This window comes from Thunnus albacares, chromosome 20, assembly GCF_914725855.1.
Source record: "Thunnus albacares chromosome 20, fThuAlb1.1, whole genome shotgun sequence".
Lineage (NCBI taxonomy): Eukaryota > Metazoa > Chordata > Actinopteri > Scombriformes > Scombridae > Thunnus > Thunnus albacares.
Genome location: NC_058125.1, coordinates 22,706,132 through 22,723,600, shown reverse-complemented (window position 1 = coordinate 22,723,600; position 17,469 = coordinate 22,706,132). Strand labels below are relative to the sequence as shown.

At 43.0% G+C, this 17,469-nt stretch overlaps 1 protein-coding gene across 2 annotated transcripts in view; it reads left to right on the top strand.

Annotated features, from left to right (window-relative positions):
• LOC122971906 (Snf2-related CREBBP activator protein) overlaps window positions 1-17,469 on the top strand; it is a 33,444-nt gene that overhangs the window by 200 nt on the left and 15,775 nt on the right. The window contains exons 2-20 of one of the 2 annotated variants that reach the window (XM_044338650.1): window positions 273-3,313; window positions 4,076-4,117; window positions 4,492-4,761; window positions 6,394-6,579; window positions 6,682-6,822; window positions 6,929-7,121; window positions 8,735-8,904; window positions 9,626-9,719; window positions 9,891-9,980; window positions 10,216-10,389; window positions 10,547-10,791; window positions 11,023-11,200; window positions 11,316-11,452; window positions 11,800-11,969; window positions 14,561-14,890; window positions 15,223-15,409; window positions 15,550-15,719; window positions 16,729-16,880; window positions 17,116-17,331. In XM_044338650.1, coding sequence (XP_044194585.1) covers window positions 512-3,313; window positions 4,076-4,117; window positions 4,492-4,761; window positions 6,394-6,579; window positions 6,682-6,822; window positions 6,929-7,121; window positions 8,735-8,904; window positions 9,626-9,719; window positions 9,891-9,980; window positions 10,216-10,389; window positions 10,547-10,791; window positions 11,023-11,200; window positions 11,316-11,452; window positions 11,800-11,969; window positions 14,561-14,890; window positions 15,223-15,409; window positions 15,550-15,719; window positions 16,729-16,880; window positions 17,116-17,331 — 5,947 coding nt within the window. In that variant the 5' untranslated portion in view covers window positions 273-511. The remainder of the gene's footprint in view (window positions 1-272; window positions 3,314-4,075; window positions 4,118-4,491; window positions 4,762-6,393; window positions 6,580-6,681; window positions 6,823-6,928; window positions 7,122-8,734; window positions 8,905-9,625; window positions 9,720-9,890; window positions 9,981-10,215; window positions 10,390-10,546; window positions 10,792-11,022; window positions 11,201-11,315; window positions 11,453-11,799; window positions 11,970-14,560; window positions 14,891-15,222; window positions 15,410-15,549; window positions 15,720-16,728; window positions 16,881-17,115; window positions 17,332-17,469) is intronic. The other variant, XM_044338651.1, reaches the window with a different exon arrangement.

The window sequence follows — 17,469 nt, the reverse complement described above, 5'->3', positions numbered from 1 at the left end:
ATCATATTGTTTTGACTTGAAGTTAAATGTAGGGCATGCCTTTCTGCTTTTTTATATGATAGTGAGTCGAATGGCTGGTAGGCGGTGAGAAGAATACCATGTTCTGTAGCTGAAGGGGGGAAAAAAACACTGCAACAGCACTGCCTACCTTTTCTATAAACTATTTTTTTGTTTGTGCTGAGTTATTTTTTTGTCCCTTTTACATTTTTAGCCTTTCAGCAAATAACCCACTTTGTCCAGGCACTTTGTTAACAAACTGTGTCACCCCCCAGGTGCAGTGTGTAGCCGGGGAAGCACAGAGGAAGGAAGCTCTGGGGAGGAGGGGGTGCGGCAGCGTGCCTCTCCGGCTGTGGATGTGCTGGGTGGCAACCCCCAGGCTGCACAGAATGTGGCTGGGGAGTCACCTCGGCATGCCCCGCAGCCGGTCGCAGCTGCCCCCCGCCCAGTCCCTCCGTTCACCAATCCGTCCACTGTGCCATTGCCGGAGAGCAACGACTCAGCATTCCTTGTCATGGAGAACGCCCCTCCGACCGACTTGCCTGAGACTCTCCCGATCAGCAGCGACGCGAAGGTCGGCGCCTCGGAGGAAGTCCCCGCTGTGGAGAGCTTTGCCGAAGTTGTCGGAGTTGCGAGGTCCATGCCAACATCCCTCACTGAGGACTGTAGTTCCTCCGCTGAGATGCAAAGGCTCCCAGCCCCCCTTTGTCCTCCTCTTGCCTCGGAAACACAGATTGACAGCACAGTGCAAGAGCTGCAATACGGGTCACAAACTAATAAAGAGAAAAGCCACTCAGATAGCCAGACAAGCCAGATTCAGCCACCTAGAGAAGGTGCTGGACTTGTTGTTATTACGGGGACAAAGGAGCAACAGTCCGTCACGTTGGAATATAAATCAGAGACTGGAACAAACTTGGAACTCGGCGGAAAAGAGCACACAGGCGGAAATATTCTTTCACAACCCCAATCTCAAATGTGTTTCACAGCCTCATCTCCTTCTGTCCCACAATCAAGTATTGGTCTTAAAGCCCAAGACGCCACAGAACACGGGGCTACGGAGCAGTCAGCAGGTGGTCACGAGGACTCAAAATCGCCTCCACTCCCTTTACCCGTATCTGACAATAGTGAGAGAGGACAAACTGACCTGTCAAAACCACAACCTAAAATCATCAAGGAGATCTCAGATGATGCCAGAGAAATACAGGAAGCTATTTCTTTGGAGTCAGTTGAGATGTCCGAGCATGTTAAAGACTTTGTTGACACTTCTCACAAAGCAACACAACCTCCCTCAGCTGAAATACTTGAGACCCCAAAGGCAAGAGAAACGCTTCCTGGATTATACACTTCTCCCGGTAAAGCGGGCTCAGTGTCCAGCAGCACAGCTGGCAGAGAAGACGGCGACATCCAGAGCGCCCGTGAAGGAGAACAGGTGGAGAGTAGCACAAGGGAAGAACAAACTGACACGGCCACATCTGACTTCACGTCCCAGCCAGAGTCCTCGCAGGAGACTTCCTCAAAACCCTCTGCTGCCCCCCCTCTGTTTGACACGGGCGTAGTCGTCTCACTGCAAGCAGAGCAGGTCGTTGAAACAGAAACATCTCATCCCTCCGACCAAGTTCCCATAACAGAGACGCCACTGATTGCTGAGCTTGTGCATTCTGCTGACGCTCAAGAAATAGTGGTTGTCAGGGAGGGGACCCACATCAGCGGGGACTGGTCTAACGTGCGTCTGAATCAGAGTTACCTCCTGCAACGAGAAGACGGCAGCGTCTGCGAGGCCGCCATTGTTAACCAGCTGAGTTCTGAGCACACATCTGGAGAACCAAAGCTGTATGAAGAAGGTGTTCAGGCAGGTATTGAGTTAGACTCTCAACCTGTAGAAGTGTATGAGTTTTGCAGCTTAGTTGAAGAGGTTGCTGAGGAGACCGTCTGTGCCAGTAGTAGCGTACAGATGCCTCACTCTCCAGAATACGAGGTGAACTTATTCAACGCTTTACTAGAAAACTCAGAGGAGTACACTGTCAAAGAGGACGTAGGATCTATTCACACAATTAATGAAAGTGGAACTGTCATAATTTCCCAGCAGCCCTTGCCTTTATCACACGATGCAAATCAAATACAGACTAACAATAATTCCCATAATTTGTCCGTACAAAACACAAGGGTAGCTGCTGTCGGACAGCATTTGGTATTGGACGCTAACCAAGCTGTTGAATTGGCTAACTCAAGTGAGGTTTGCTTAGTTGAAGTAGCTGCTGTTACAGCTGACTCATTCACTGTTGAACAGACAGACACTGGTGCACAGATCGTGACAACTTGTTCACATGTTAATGCAGCAGTCAGTGACTCTCCTGTAATTCAAACAGTTTCTCAAAAACAGGAAGCAGAAGCAACAACTGGTTTATTATCTCTCATATCCCCAGTGGTTACCAGTGAGGACGTGGGGATGGAATCGTCCGTTTCTGTTTCAGTGCACGTCGTAGAAAGTCAGCCCTCTCTAAATCAGACCCCAGGAGTCACTGTTGTAAGTGCCACGAAGCCCGAGGCTTGTGTTTCTTCACACGAAGGGACCAAAGAAACCCCTGCTTTGTCAGAGACTCCATCGCAGAATGTTGCTGCGACCGCAGAAACCAAACCAGAGGCTTTCATCACTCACACTTCTGGTATTATAAACCCAAAGCTGCTCCTCCTTAAACCGGGAGAGACTCCTCTCCTGAAACACCCACCCTCCCTTTTGGCACAGGTGTCCAAGCAACAGAATGCAGCCGACAAGCTGGCCAATGCCCACAGCTCTTGGTCTGGAACGGCTTCTGAGGAGTGCCTTCCCCAAACTGTTGCAGCAGCGGACTCTTTATGCGCGTCCGTGGCTCTCAGCAGCCAGAAAGACCAGACGCAGCTCCCCGTTAATAAAACCCCTGCACCAGCTCCTCCCGTCAAGGTGCAGCAGCCCACTATGAGCAGCGCAGTTCACCAGGCTGCGTCTGTCACCCCCGCAACCTCCACAAGCAAATCTAACAACGAGGCCTTAACTGTTACTAAAACTTCAACGAGTGAAGCGGATCCCGCGTCCCAAGATGTCGCCACCCCACCTGCTACTCCTCACACCCTCGACATGCTCGCAGCGTCGGCGTCTAATGACCCCGTCAGCCAGCTTGACTCCCTCTACGCGGAGGAAGAGTGCGAAGAGATGGAGCAGGACGAAACATTGGGAGAAACCGAGGCCACCTCAGGACAAGTCAGCAGCCCGGAGGAAGGCAGCGACGAAGAACCGGACGCAGACAAAACGGAAAGCGAGACCCCGAGCTCGTCGCAGAAGGTATTTTCACGGAGGATGAGAAATCGGTTTATTAAATCCATTTTAATCAGAGATTTAGACAGAAGAGGCTAGACAGAAGAAAGAATGAGTCTTGGCAGGGTTGAGGATCTAGAGGCAGGAAGACAGATGATATGAATTTGAAAAAGGCTGAATATTGGGCCAGATAAAACCAAAGTGGTCGTCCTTGAATGCAAAATTAAGGTTGTTGTGTAAGACTCCTGAAAACAAGGGCAGAGTTGAAGAGAAAAGAGTGTCTGATAAATGTAAAAATCAGTATCTGGGCATGTCGTCAGCTGTTGCATTGTGATGCAGATGTGTTCGTTAGCTGTTCCTCGGTGCTTCTTATTGTTTTACACAAAGCCGATTTTTTACTTTCTAATCCAAACGATGCACCAAAGCAGCAGAGTTGGTCAGTTCACACTCAGCATCCTGAGGAACGACACAACTTTTTTTTTGTGTGTGTGTGACAGTTGAACTTGAGAAGAGAAATCGTTTTTAGAAGGTTTAACTCGGCCGAAAACGAAAGCAATATCTGTCACTGTCACATCTTTAAAAAAAAAGAACACGCCATCATGTCATTATGCATCTGTGATTCATATCAGGTATGCCGGCATGTTTTTACTTTCTAAATACGGCATCATTCTGCATGTTGTCCATCATGATGATGATGATACTGGTGTGAACAGTGTTTTTTATTTTAAATTATTTAGTGATTTAATTTCTTTTGAGTTGGCCGCATGCTAAGCCATGTGTGTTTTCCAGCATGGACAGAGCAGGACAGACAGAAAGACACTGTTCCTAAAGGTAAGTGCTGGTTGGCAGACGCTCAGATTAGGCTCCTTTTTTTTTTTTGTTTTACAGGATATTTATTCACAAGCACTTCCTAGTCAGGCGCTGTCACTTTTAATGACGTGGAGCATTTTTGACTTCAGCTATTTTATGATTTACAATAATGCATGAAAGGAAAGCTGACAGAATATATCTGATGCCCAGTTAATAAATGCTTTTTCCTCAACGCTTGCTCTAACCTAATTCATGCTTCTTCTGAGCGCTATAATCTAATTCATGCATGTGGCTGTTTATCGTAGTGAATCTTATTGCTTTCACCTTCATCCGTTTATTTTTTTTTTTTTTAATTGTTTTCTCTTCATCCTTCTCCCTCGTTTTTTTTTTTTTAGGTACGCCAGTGGATAGCAGACAGGGTGACAGTGAATTCATCTCCCGCCTCACCCTCCACCTCGTCCTCCTCCTACCCGGGTCCCTCGCCCGCCAGCGACTGGTCCACCCCGCGGCGGGAGAAGTCCTCACCTCTCCGGGGTCCTCACGGCAAGTTCGTGTCTCCTTCCTCTGTCAGCGGCTACAACTCCTCCTCTTCCCCGCCCGATCAGTCTACTCCTCAGCGACCCCGCGGAGAACGTCACACCGACATGGCGGAGCTGGCTAAACATGTGAGTGATCTCTCAGATGTTTGTTGACAGTAGTGAGGAAGCCGTTTGAGCCGAGAAGAACCAGCGATGTTTAGTGAGTCAGAAAATCCAAATAAGACACTTTGAATGTTCAGAAGATAGCTGGATGCACTGCAAAACGCTGCCAGTGTGACTTTATGTATATTTATCTTTGTGTATTTTTGGAAAATATGTTTTCGAGCTTCCTCTCGGTGCCTTTCAGCCTTTCGCTTCATCCTCAGACGACTGATATCGATGCCTTCAATGGGCTTCTCCAGAAGTTTGAAATTTGAAATCACCAAAACAAACTGCTTTGAAGTGGCAAAAAAAAAAAAATCCTGGTTTCAGTTTTACAACAAAGAATGTTTACCTTCTGGAGCAGAGTCTTAATTGATATGCCGTCACTTGAAATCATACAGAACTTAAACCTTTAAAAGCACATATTTGAGTTTTGTTTGCCAGTTTTCACTCATTAAATCACTCGAAGGATGAAGGATGAAGGATGTTACACACTCGTTTCACCATCTCTCTGCTCCGCTCCCATCTGGAAGGCGCTACAGGACCTTCAAGGCTGAAAAACAGTTTTACCCGAAAGCCTTCACTGAACTGAACTGCACAAACACTGAACCCCCCCCCCACCAACTTAACACTACACACACACACACACACACACACACACACACACACTCTCACACACACAGCACTAAAGAACTGAAACACTATCAAATCGGGGGAATTGTGAACGTGCAATAACATCTATACACTTTGCATTTACATCTCACAGCTGCAGTAGCACTTAATATAAATATCTCATATTTATTTTTATTATCTTTTCACATTTCTGCTTCGTGGTCGCCTGCCTGCATGGACAGGATGTGTGTGTATGGATGAATCTGTTTTCAGGAGCTACGACTGTGCAATGACAATAAAAGCAATTCTGTTGAATTCTCTTCTATTTCTAATTCTAATTCATCTATGATTAGATGCAAATTTGCACCAATCTTCTTAACTGACTGTTGGTCATGTAAATGATCGAGAGTATCGGTGCGTTACGGCTCGAGAGCACGGTGATTAAAATTAGGGCAGCAACTTACAATTATTTTCATTATCAATTAATCTGCAGATTATTTTCATTTAGTTTCTGAAACGTAAAAAAAAATAGTGAAAAAATGGCGTTCACAATTTCTCAGAGGGTTGCTTGTTTTGATTGACACTCGGATATTTAATTTAGTTTCAAATATGACAAATAAAACCAGCAAATCCTCACATTTGAGAGGTTTGAAGTGGAGAATTTTTGGCGTTTTTGTTTGACTGAAACGATTAATCAATTAACAAAATAGTTGCAGAAGAAGTAGCCGCCAAGACTGTCGACACCCAGCGGAAACTTTGAAAGCTTCCGTCCATTCAATCCCTGATAACCTTTAGACTTTGGTGTTTCTATTTGGTCTCAGCCGTGGATCATACTGGAAACTCTTCAGTGACTTATAATCAAAATTCTTGTGTTCAAACATTGCAGAAACTCTTCAACGCCGCTCCCAACCTACCGACCGCAGCTCAGTGGTGTCATAACTCTGCTGTAACTACACTAAAGTGTTGACATGATTTACTCAGCGGTTTCATCATTGTGTCCTGTAGGAAGCAGACATAGAGCATCGAACCCAGGCACTGAAGCGAGAGGGCTTCTGGTCAATGAAGCGTCTCACCCGCCTGACAGAGCCGCCGCGGCCGAAAGTTCACTGGGATTACCTGTGTGAGGAGATGCAGTGGCTCTCTGCGGACTTCGCCCAAGAGAGGCGGTGGAAGAGAGGAGTGGCCAGAAAGGTAGGACGAGTCTCACGCAGTCAGAAAACGTGTAGATTAGATATATTATATGTATTTTATGTATTTCTGATGATGTTTACGGTATGATCTGAATGTGTTCAGGTGGTACGAATGGTGATGCGACACCACGAGGAGCTGAGGCAAAAAGAAGAAAAGGCAAAGAGAGACGAACACGCTAAAATCAGGAGAGTCGCCTCCTCCATCGCGAAGGAGGTCCGGGCTTTCTGGAGCAGCGTTGAGAAGGTACAGGCTCCAGGCTCGACGTTCGGCCTCGGAAACCGAAAAGATCCACAATCTGTGTTTGACTGTTTTCGTTCTTTCTGTGATGTTTTATCTTTTGTCCATAAAGGTGGTGCAGTACAAGCAGCAGTCCAGACTGGAGGAAAAGAGGAAGAAGGCTTTGGACCTTCAGCTGGACTTCATCGTCGGACAGACGGAGAAATACTCGGACCTCCTCAGTAAATCGTTGGCGCCCACCAGACCGGCCGAAAAAGCCCCTTCGCCTCCTAAAACATCTGTGGCACCTCCCGTCGATGAGGACGGTGAGGATTTAGTTTTTTTTTTTCTTTTGATAAAACCTGAACTCAAGAAATATGAAGTGCTCGCTGCCTCCACGTTACAGTACCGAGGCTGCTTTCAGAGCTGAATCATTGGTTCAGACGGGGACGTTGTCATAGTTACACACCAATGACTGAATTCTTCTTCAGCTTCCACAGAGGTTAAAATGCTCAATGGAAACAAAAAGACTGTTTTCAAGGTTATTTTATCTCGGAGAGAATTAACCATGCATGTCACCTGGTTACTGGAGCTCAATGCATCTTTCTCAATGTAATAAATCTTTTTTTTTTTTGGCACAACACATCCAGGGTGCTGTAACCGACAAGCTCGAGACTTGTTAAACCTGTGAAACTAGTTTGCTTCCCATTAAAGCAGCGACTCAAGTCTAAACGTTTGCTCTGTCAGAGGAAAGACAGACTTGGCAGCGGTTCGTTTCTTAGCGACGGTACTTCGGTCCCACCTTCGTTTTATTATCCGACAACGAGCTTGTGGTGCTAAAGTGCAATAACGGTCTGCTTAGCCATCAAGAATCTCTTTGATTGAAACTCAAACCCTTTATTGTGTGTGTGTTAACGCTGTGTTTTAACAAAATTGCTTCCTGAGGCCAAAAGAAGTGAAGCAATTGTTACCAGAATAAACGTTGTTCAAGCACTCTGAAGCAGAGCAAAGAGAGGAGTTTATATTAAAAGCCTTTTATTTAATCTGGTCGTATTGGATAAAACGCTGACTCGTGTTGACCTCGCAGGGTCTTTATCAGACCTTCTACTCTAAATAGACAATACAATAGATAATAAAGGAGAGGTGTAGAGACCCCAGCAAACAAAAGACACCAAAATATTAATAATCAGATAAAAGGAAAGAAATAATGACCATACAAATCATTATCACTCAGGATGATGCAGCCCAGAGAAAGGTATCATTTAATAATGATTTTTATTACAAGAGTAATAATAAGGCATCAGATTGATTCAAGTCTGTGTTAAAACAACAGTCAAATGTTTTTTTTTCTTGCCGTAATCATTCCTCCTGTTCATACTGGGTGGTAGAAGATAATGTATGTTACTGGGGTAGAAAATCCACAGCTGTGCAAAAAATGTATTTAAAAATGTATTTGAAGCTAACGTGAGTCTTTTTTTTTTTTTTGTTGCGATGCTTCCACTGCAGCCAAACAGTGAAACATTGTCTGTCGAGACATTTCTAACTAAAAAGACTGTAAATGTGTCAGAAATCCACTTTTATTTGACTAAACTCAGACGGCTGAAGCCTTTCATAAGCTTCAGATCAACTTTTTAGATATATTTTCTCTCAAAAGGAGGACTGTGGATTTTGTCCTCCATCACTTACATTGATTGAAAGTGCACTATGAAGAGATCTGAATATGGTGAATATGAACAAGAGGAATGATTACAGCGAGCAAAACACCTGCTTCAATGTTCATTTGGACACCAGAATATTATTTTAAGACACAATGGAGAAAAAATCCAATAGGTTTCCCTTTGCAGCAGTCAGTCTAGACACAAATTATATCCGTTCATCTGAGAGTCGGTGTGTATTTTCACTTTTAGAAATCAAATATATTCTCTCCTCATTTATGCAGACAGAGACTTTGAGCCTCCATGTGAGGAGGAGGATGATGAGGAGACCATCGAGGTGGAGGAGCAGCAGGAGGGTAATGACGCTGAGAGCCATCGAAGGGAGATTGAACTGCTGAAGGAGGAGGGCATGCTGCCTCTGGACCAATTACTGAGCACTCTCAAACTGCCTCAGGTACCTTTTTTCATTTACAAACCTCATTCATCTAAACCAAATATTTGCATGTGAAAACAAAGGTTGAATGTTAAATATTGTGTGTTTTTTAAATGTTAGATTAATCAGGTTTTGTATCCGCTCTACTTAGTCATAGTTGTTATAAACACTTATGGTTCCCTCAGCAGAGATTTTATCACATTTTACATATTTTATTGTGTTTTTAGTGTTAAGGGTTATGAGTGTTGTGTTTTCTTGGCTGCAGGACATATTATTTCCGCTTTGGGACAATAAAGTTAAAGTTTTAAAAGATCATTTTCCAAATAGTTAGTGTGGATACGCTTCAACTGGGGACTTCTAAAACTAGAGTGATTATTTGCTTTCATGACTAATTACATCTCATAACAGTAGATTATTTTACTTGTGTAATTGCCAGATTGTAGCTGTTTATTAAATTATAAAAAAAAGCCAATAAATTTGAGGCTGAAGAAAAATATTTTAAGTTGTTTCCTCAATAATATAACAGTGTGAGGCTTTACAGATGTTATCTTTAGTAGTAATATATCAAAAATATAATTAAATCCATGTTTTATGACAGCGATGGTGTGTTTTTTGAAGAACTCGGCCTGTTGTTGTTGAAGCATTGTTGCTTTTGCAAAGAGAAATAAGCAGCGAGTGCTTTAGACGGGGGAACCGCAGATGTTTGGGTTTCATTTAATCACTGAATCATTGGATTACGTAGGACTCCGGCTCAGACGAAGAATGCTCTGATGAATCCTCTTCATCGGTGGAGGAAGAAGAGGAAGATGGTGAATTCACTGCCAATGAAGAGGATGGTAAGATTACTCTCGGTATTGGATGAGAGAAAACAGCAACAACTGTTGCAACAATATTTTCTCTGAAGGCCTTGAAATTAAATATTTTCTTGGTTCTTGTGATGAAATAAAGTCCAAGAATGTCTGTTAATGAAGTTTGTTTTTTTTTCTTCTTCCCATCTTCATCTTCAGCTGAGGATGAGGAGGACACTATAGCAGCTCAGGAGAAGGTAGAAGGAAATGTAGATCATGCAGAAGAACTGGACGACTTAGCCAAAGAAGGTAGGCGCTTCTTAAAAAAAAATATTAATGCATGAAATGGAAAGAGTGCTCGCTCACGTTGAATTACTTCCTGTGTGTTGCTTTGACGTTCTTTAATTAATGATTTCTTGATACTACATGGAGATGATGCCTCTGCATAGCTGCTCTTCTTGTGTTTTAATGCATCCATGCTCTGTATATGTGCATGTGAATAGTGAACCTCTAACCCGACACGTCTCCGCTTCCCCTCCTGTAGGAGATATGACTATGGAGGAGCTGCTGGAGAAGTACAAAGGAGCGTACGCCTCAGACTTTGAGGAACCTTCTGCATCCGGCTCCAAAGCCAGCTCTGACTCGGAGGTGTCTGGGGATGAGGAGGTGGAGACTGAGGAAGATGAGAGTGATGTGGAAAGCAACACTTCCTCCTCAGGTATTAATCAGCTCTGAAGGAAAAGAAATAATCTCATGTAAATTTTATATCCGCTCCCGCTCTGACAAGCCGGCGTCGTAGCAACTTTTCCAGACGAGGAAATATTTCCTTCTTCATACTTTACTTTTTAAATGATTTCTCCTTTCAAACCTCTCAGATTCGCCGGGAGACAGCGCAGAGGAGGATGACAGCGAGAAGGATGAAGAGGAGAGCGAGGAGGAAGAGGACAATGACGACGACGACGATGACGATGACAACGGAGATGAAGGGATGGAGGTTTTGTTAAAGGAGGGAGACAACAGCCCTCCTTCCTCCAGTTCACGTCCAAAAAAGGAGATCAGCCACATCGCTGCTACTGCAGAGAGCCTGCAGCCTAAAGGCTACACTCTGGCTACGACGAAGGTCAGAACCAATATTCACAAGACATTTTTATTTCTCCTCTTTCCTGAAATTAGATCTGAAGTTTTTTTTTTTTTTTTTTTTAGTGACTAGAGGAAACTTTTAATAGAAGATCCTCCAGAGCAGAGAGTTATAAAAGCAAGACTACATGTACTTTTTGTTTTGTAAAGTGGAAAACTTTAATCCGACGCAGCTCCTGAAACACATTTTTCTCATTTATTTTTCCAATAAAAGGTCAAGACCCCCATCCCGTTCCTGCTTCACGGCACGTTACGAGAATACCAGCACATCGGACTCGACTGGTTGGTTACCATGTTCGAGAAAAAGCTTAATGGGATTCTGGCTGATGAGATGGGACTGGGCAAAACCATCCAGACCATCGCTCTGTTGGCTCATCTCGCCTGTGAGAAAGGTAACGGACTCGTTGTGCCTGTAGGAACGATTTATATACATACGTTTTAGTTTATGAGGAGTGTTTTTATCCAGTATTTGAACTCGTATGTCTCCTCCTCTCTCCTCGTGTTTAGGTAACTGGGGCCCTCACCTCATCATTGTCCCCACCAGTGTGATGTTGAACTGGGAGATGGAGCTGAAACGCTGGTGTCCTGGCTTTAAAATCCTCACTTACTTTGGCAGCCAGAAGGAGAGAAAACTGAAGAGACAGGTAATGAGTTGGCTGGTTTTTATAGGTGTGATTTAATGTATTTAAGGAATTGCTGTTTCCTGATTTATGTTCTCTAAGTTGCTAATGATGACCGAGCTAAAAACTAATGAGTAACTGGTTTTTTATTAAAGTTATCTATGTCTATGTCGGATTTTTGTTGCATGTCATATTCCTCTCTCTCCCTACCCGTGTTTCCTGTCTCTCTGCACTTTTAAATATAAAATAAATGCAAAAAATCTTCTATAAGTGATATTTTAATCGCCGGTTTCTTAAAGTAGCAAAGAATGACGATAATCTCTTGACAAAAACACGTTTTAATCATTCTGTTTTCCGTTTCCCTCCCGTAGGGCTGGACTAAACCTAACGCGTTCCACGTTTGCATCACTTCCTACAAGCTGGTGCTGCAGGATCACCAGGCGTTCCGGCGCAAGTCTTGGCGGTACTTGATCCTCGACGAGGCGCAAAACATCAAGAACTTTAAGTCTCAACGCTGGCAGAGTCTCCTGAACTTCAACAGGTCGGTAGAACTGAGTCGATGTGAATAAATGAATCGCTGATGCTTCAAATCTGTAAATTATAAGGAGCAACACAAAGAATCTAGCAATGTTTTCTTAGTGCTGTTGTTGTTAACAGATACAATGTCATGAGTGATTTGGGTTCAATGCTGGAACATGACTTCAGGACATGCGCTCTCGCCTCTTTGGACATGCATGAGCTGTCAAAAACCATTGAACTCAAAGCATAAACACTTGGTGTACTTTGTCCCTGCACTTTAAACAGGAGAGTCGTTGTACTCTGAAAGAAACGCTGACATGCTGCCATGAAGAACCTTTTTTTTTTTTCCTTTTTCCTACATGCTGAAGTTAAGATGATGCATGTTCTCTACAGTCTCCCAGCAGGTCTTGATAAATGTGGTAGGAGGAGGAGATACTGGCACTCGTGGTCAATATATCAAGTTTACTACAGATCTACTTTAGGATTATCATAGTAATATTTCTCTAGAGGTCTGTTCCAATACAATACAACACAAAAACACTTTAAAATACTTTAAAATAAACAATTTCAGTGTTGCTTGTTTGAAACATACATGTAGTGATGAAGGAGCTTTATGCACACACACACACACACACACACACACACAGGGCTGCAACTGATTATAACGATTATTTTAATTTGAATTAATCTGCAGAATATTTTGTAGATTAGTTGATTAACTACGACCTCAATATTAAACATAAAGTAGAATTATCACCTTTCTGACAATGTCAAGTAGAATTTATGGCAGAGCTGCTGCACAGGTGTTCCTAATAAAGTCTCTGGTGAGTTTAGATGCAGTTTTTTTTATCACAGAAGACAAAGAAAACCACAGAAACCTCACATTTGAGAAGCTGGAGCCATCAAATGTTTGGCATGTTTGCTTTAAAAAAAATGATCACTGTTATTTGATCACCGAAATAGTCGCCGATTTAATTTTCTGTCGATCGATTAATCGTTGCAGCTCTTTTGCATTCGGTGTAGAAGAAGTTTCACCTTCATCACTGACTGATTGGATCTTCTGCAGGCTGGTTCGTTTTGATGGAAACAGAAAGCAGAACAGTCATGTGATTCACACGTTTCTTTCTCTTTCAATATTATTTTCTTGGCAAAGATCTGTGTCCATTTCCCCTGAAATAACTGCACACTGATAGCACATATTGCTCATTCTGTGGTATTATAACCCACTAGATTGAGATGATGATGGCACCAGCATTCTTTTGGGAAATCAAATATGTAGTTGGAAAGTCTGAATAGGCAGCATAAGCAACCATTATATACCAAGTATGTTGTGCAAACAAGTAAAGCTTAATGGAAAAAAAAGTCTCTTTGTGTGTGAAGTGCTTCCAAGCACAGTGGGAGTACATATTCAAGGATGCTGCTCTGTCTCTCATCTGTAAGCCGTTACTTGTCACAAACAGTCAGCGCGCATTCAGCAGACAGAAAACGAGCTGTCGCTTAGTGTTAGTCATGTTTATGGTTGTTAGTCTTTGACTTTGAATGCGGCTATAAAATTGAAATGGTTTGGTATTAAAGTAGCTGTAATTAGACTAACTTGCCATCGTTTGGCTGGTTTCCAGCTCCAGCTGGTGGTGATTTCTCACCGTTAAGGTTGAGCTCCAGAGAGTCGCTTCAGCACACGAGCAGATTTTTTATTATGTCGACGCTTTAAACAAAGATCTGCTGCAGGTATACAAGCCGACTGACACTAAACATCAAATGCAACTCCTGCACACAAGGGTTTTGTAGTCCACTGAGATGTACGGACTACAAACATGGACGCTAAGGGATAAGAATCAGGAAACACATATGTAAACTACAATTTAAATTACTTAACTACCAATTATTTTGTGTTTTATGAGCATACATGATGTAAATTAATTTGTAGAGGTTTATTTTCACCTTACTAATAATAATAATACATTTTATTTATTAAGCACTTTTCAAGGTCCTCATAGACACTTTATAAACTACTATAATCAATAGTTTTATATTAACAACAGACCAAATGATCACATGAAAGGTGTCGCTCATTGTGATGAACCAACAGAGAATTATCACCTTTGTTCCCTTCGGCTCTACAGTTTTTGGGTTTTTTTTAAATAATCTTAGCTCATTGGTTTGGGTTTCTGTCCCACAACTTTACTGTTTTGAACCACCCTCAGCGCTCTGTTAACCCTCTAAAAAGTCACTGTTCACTACCTGCTCAGCACCAAACTGCAAACAGACACAGTTAGCTGTAGACTAGCTGGTGAACATAGCGGAGCATTTAGCAGCTAAAGAGCCAGATATTTCCCTCAGGAGTTGGTAGAGAGTAAAAACAGCCTAAAGAGAGTGAATATTGGAGTGAATATTCACCCGGTGGACAGAAACACGACTCTACATGAATGATAATGTTGCTCCGTAACTGCTGAATGTGTAAAATTTCATAAAGTGATAATATTTCAGTGTTGTGTTTACAGCTTTTTATGCCTAAGTGACCAAAAATCTAAGAATGCAAGTTTAATCTTCTCCTTAGTCATCTAAAATCTGCAAATTTACCTAAACTTCTTCTCTGATTTCTCCGTATTACAGCCACAGGCGACTGCTGCTGACGGGAACGCCTCTGCAGAACAGCCTGATGGAGCTGTGGTCTCTGATGCACTTCCTCATGCCCCACGTTTTCCAGTCGCACCGAGAGTTCAAAGAATGGTTCTCCAACCCGCTGACGGGGATGATCGAGGGCAGCCAGGAGTACAACGAGGGCCTGGTGAAGAGGCTCCACAAGGTGCTGAGGCCGTTCCTGCTCAGGAGGATCAAAGTTGACGTGGAGAAACAGATGCCCAAGAAATACGAGCACGTGGTGCGCTGTCGCCTCTCCAAGAGACAACGGTTTCTCTACGACGACTTCATGGCACAGGCCTCGTGAGTTACTAAGTTGTGTTCAAAGATGTTAAAAGATTCTCAGCAGGAAGAAAGGATTGTTTTTGTACTGGAACATTTTCTTCTTCTTTTGTTCTTATTTGCAGCTTGTCTGGTCTTTTAATTTGTAGATATCAAACAAAGAACAACTGGGAAAATCAATAGAGTTGTTTTTCTCTTTTATTTCCACCTTAAGCATTAATCCAAGCTCCATTTTCTTGCAGTCACACCTTTTCTACCTTTTATTCCCTTTTGATTATTATTATTACCTCTTATATTGTTCATATTACCAGCTCGGTTTTCTCCGTTCATCACCTTCTGTCTCTGGTTCACAGGACGCGGGAGACGCTGGCCAGCGGTCACTTCATGTCTGTGATTAACATCCTAATGCAGCTCCGCAAAGTGTGCAACCACCCCAACCTGTTTGACCCCCGACCCATCCAGTCACCCTTCATCACGCAGCCCATCGTGTTCCACACGGCCTCCCTGGTGCAGGACGCTCTGGAGGTCTCCCCGCTCAAGGTCGGCATTACTGGAAAACTTAAAAAGCTTTAAATTGGTCAGAAATTTGAGCCTGAAACAGCAAAAATTGAGGATTTGATTCTGACTGAATGGTTTATTTTGATAAATTAGTAAAATACCGCACGTGTTTTTATCCTCAGCGCTGCGACCTGTCTATGTTTGACCTTGTCGGTTTGGAGAGCCGCGTATCTCGGTACCAGGCAGATATCTTCCTGCCACGCCACAAGGTCAGCCGCCAACTAATCCAGGAGATCGTGGAATCCCCCGAACCACCTCCGAGACCCAAACCAGTCCGCATGAAGGTCAACAGGTACGCAGTGCAGCTACGAATACTTAAAAGATTTTTTTTTTTTTATAGCTGCGAGTTGTGCATCAGTTCACCTCTGGTTAGAGCAGTTACACAATGCTGTGTACTGTTCTGTGACTCGGGCGCTTTTCTAAAGGTCACCTCCGACTGCCATCAGCTCGATTAACAACTCAGTGCATCAGCCAAGAAAAGCTGATCAACATTTGGCAGTCAGGACTCTCTCTCTCTCTCTCTCTCTCTCTCTCTCTCTCTCCCTCTCCCTCTCTCTCTCTCTCTCTCTCTCTCTCTCTACTCACAAGATAAAAATTCCCCAACTAAGAATTTTATCTCAAGAAATAGAAAATGAAAAGTAAAACATTGTGACTTTGCCATCAACAGCACAGCACGGACAGAGCAAACATCCTGCTGGCAGTTGATGAGAAAGTGAAACTGATTTTTTGTTTTCATCTCTTCTGTTTGGTTTTCAACAAGCAAACATTTGAGTCATAAGTGTCTATGTACAGTAAACATTTGGGCCGTTTATCAAACGTCATGTTACTTTTCCAAAATTTTGCCTCGTCTGAATTAAACTGAGAACCAAAAACTGGCACTAAAAGCTCGGTCAGATTATTAGTTGTTTTCTAATTTTTATTAGTTGTCTCATTTTTAAATATTTAGATATTTAAATCAGATTTTTATTCTGCATTTAAGGAAGTTTTTATATCACAATTTAAGCTCAAACTGATGAATTTCAAAAGTTTGGCTTTTTATTTGTAGAAAAACATGTTTATTTTTCACAAAGTATCAAACTATATTTTCTGCATTTTCACTAGTCTACACCTTCACAAGACAAATCTAATTTTAAGATATTAACACAAAAAGAGCTTTATGAGCATTTCGGAGAAGCTCAACTAGGAGGCAGAAATGAACATCGATGTATAATCGGTGCGTATTGATGAGTGTCGACTTTACATCGCAAGACAAATAATTATTCCGACGTTTAATCTTTCATGTGTGTGTCTGTCTGTTTTAGGATGTTCCAGCCTCCTCCTAAAAGTGACAATCGACCGGTCCTGCTGATGAACAAACCCACCTGCTCCGTGCCGCCTGCAGCTCAGACCCCCAAACCTCCTCCAGCAACCGAAACCACATCAACTCCTGCACCTGCTCCTGTAGTTCAACAAGGCAAGTGAAAGAGAAAAAGAGGAAAATGATGCATGAATACAATCACAGGAAGCAGAAATACTTATGAATTTATCCTAGAAAGTAGTTTGATCATTTTAGATATTTATTTTTAAGATGTAAACATGCAAATATTCAAAAACACACTTCTGTAGATGTTGCTTTTGTTCTAGTTCAAATGAAATAATCTGATTATCATTCTCTCCATCCTCCACTTTTCTCTTTTTTTCCCGTTTAGTCGTGTGTTCAGTGGCGTCCGCGCCCGCTCCCCGCCCCCCCATGCATCCTACAGCTCAGACTGCGGTGAGATCCAGCGCTCCCAAACCCGTGTTGACCGTACGGCCTCCCGCCGCTCCCTGCGCAGCCAGCGTCCCGGCTCATCCGAGTCCGAACCCGAGCAGCGTCATGCCCCAGAGGGTTCTGCTCAGCCCGGATATGCAGGCTAGGCTGCCTTGTAAGGACCTCATTCTTCAGTTTTTTTGGAGTATTTTACTTGTCTATGAGTTGTCAGTTTCTAATTAATAGACAATCGTAAAGACTGAGTTGTTATTGACCCATAAACAAAGACAGTAGTAGTAGTATTAGTAGTAGT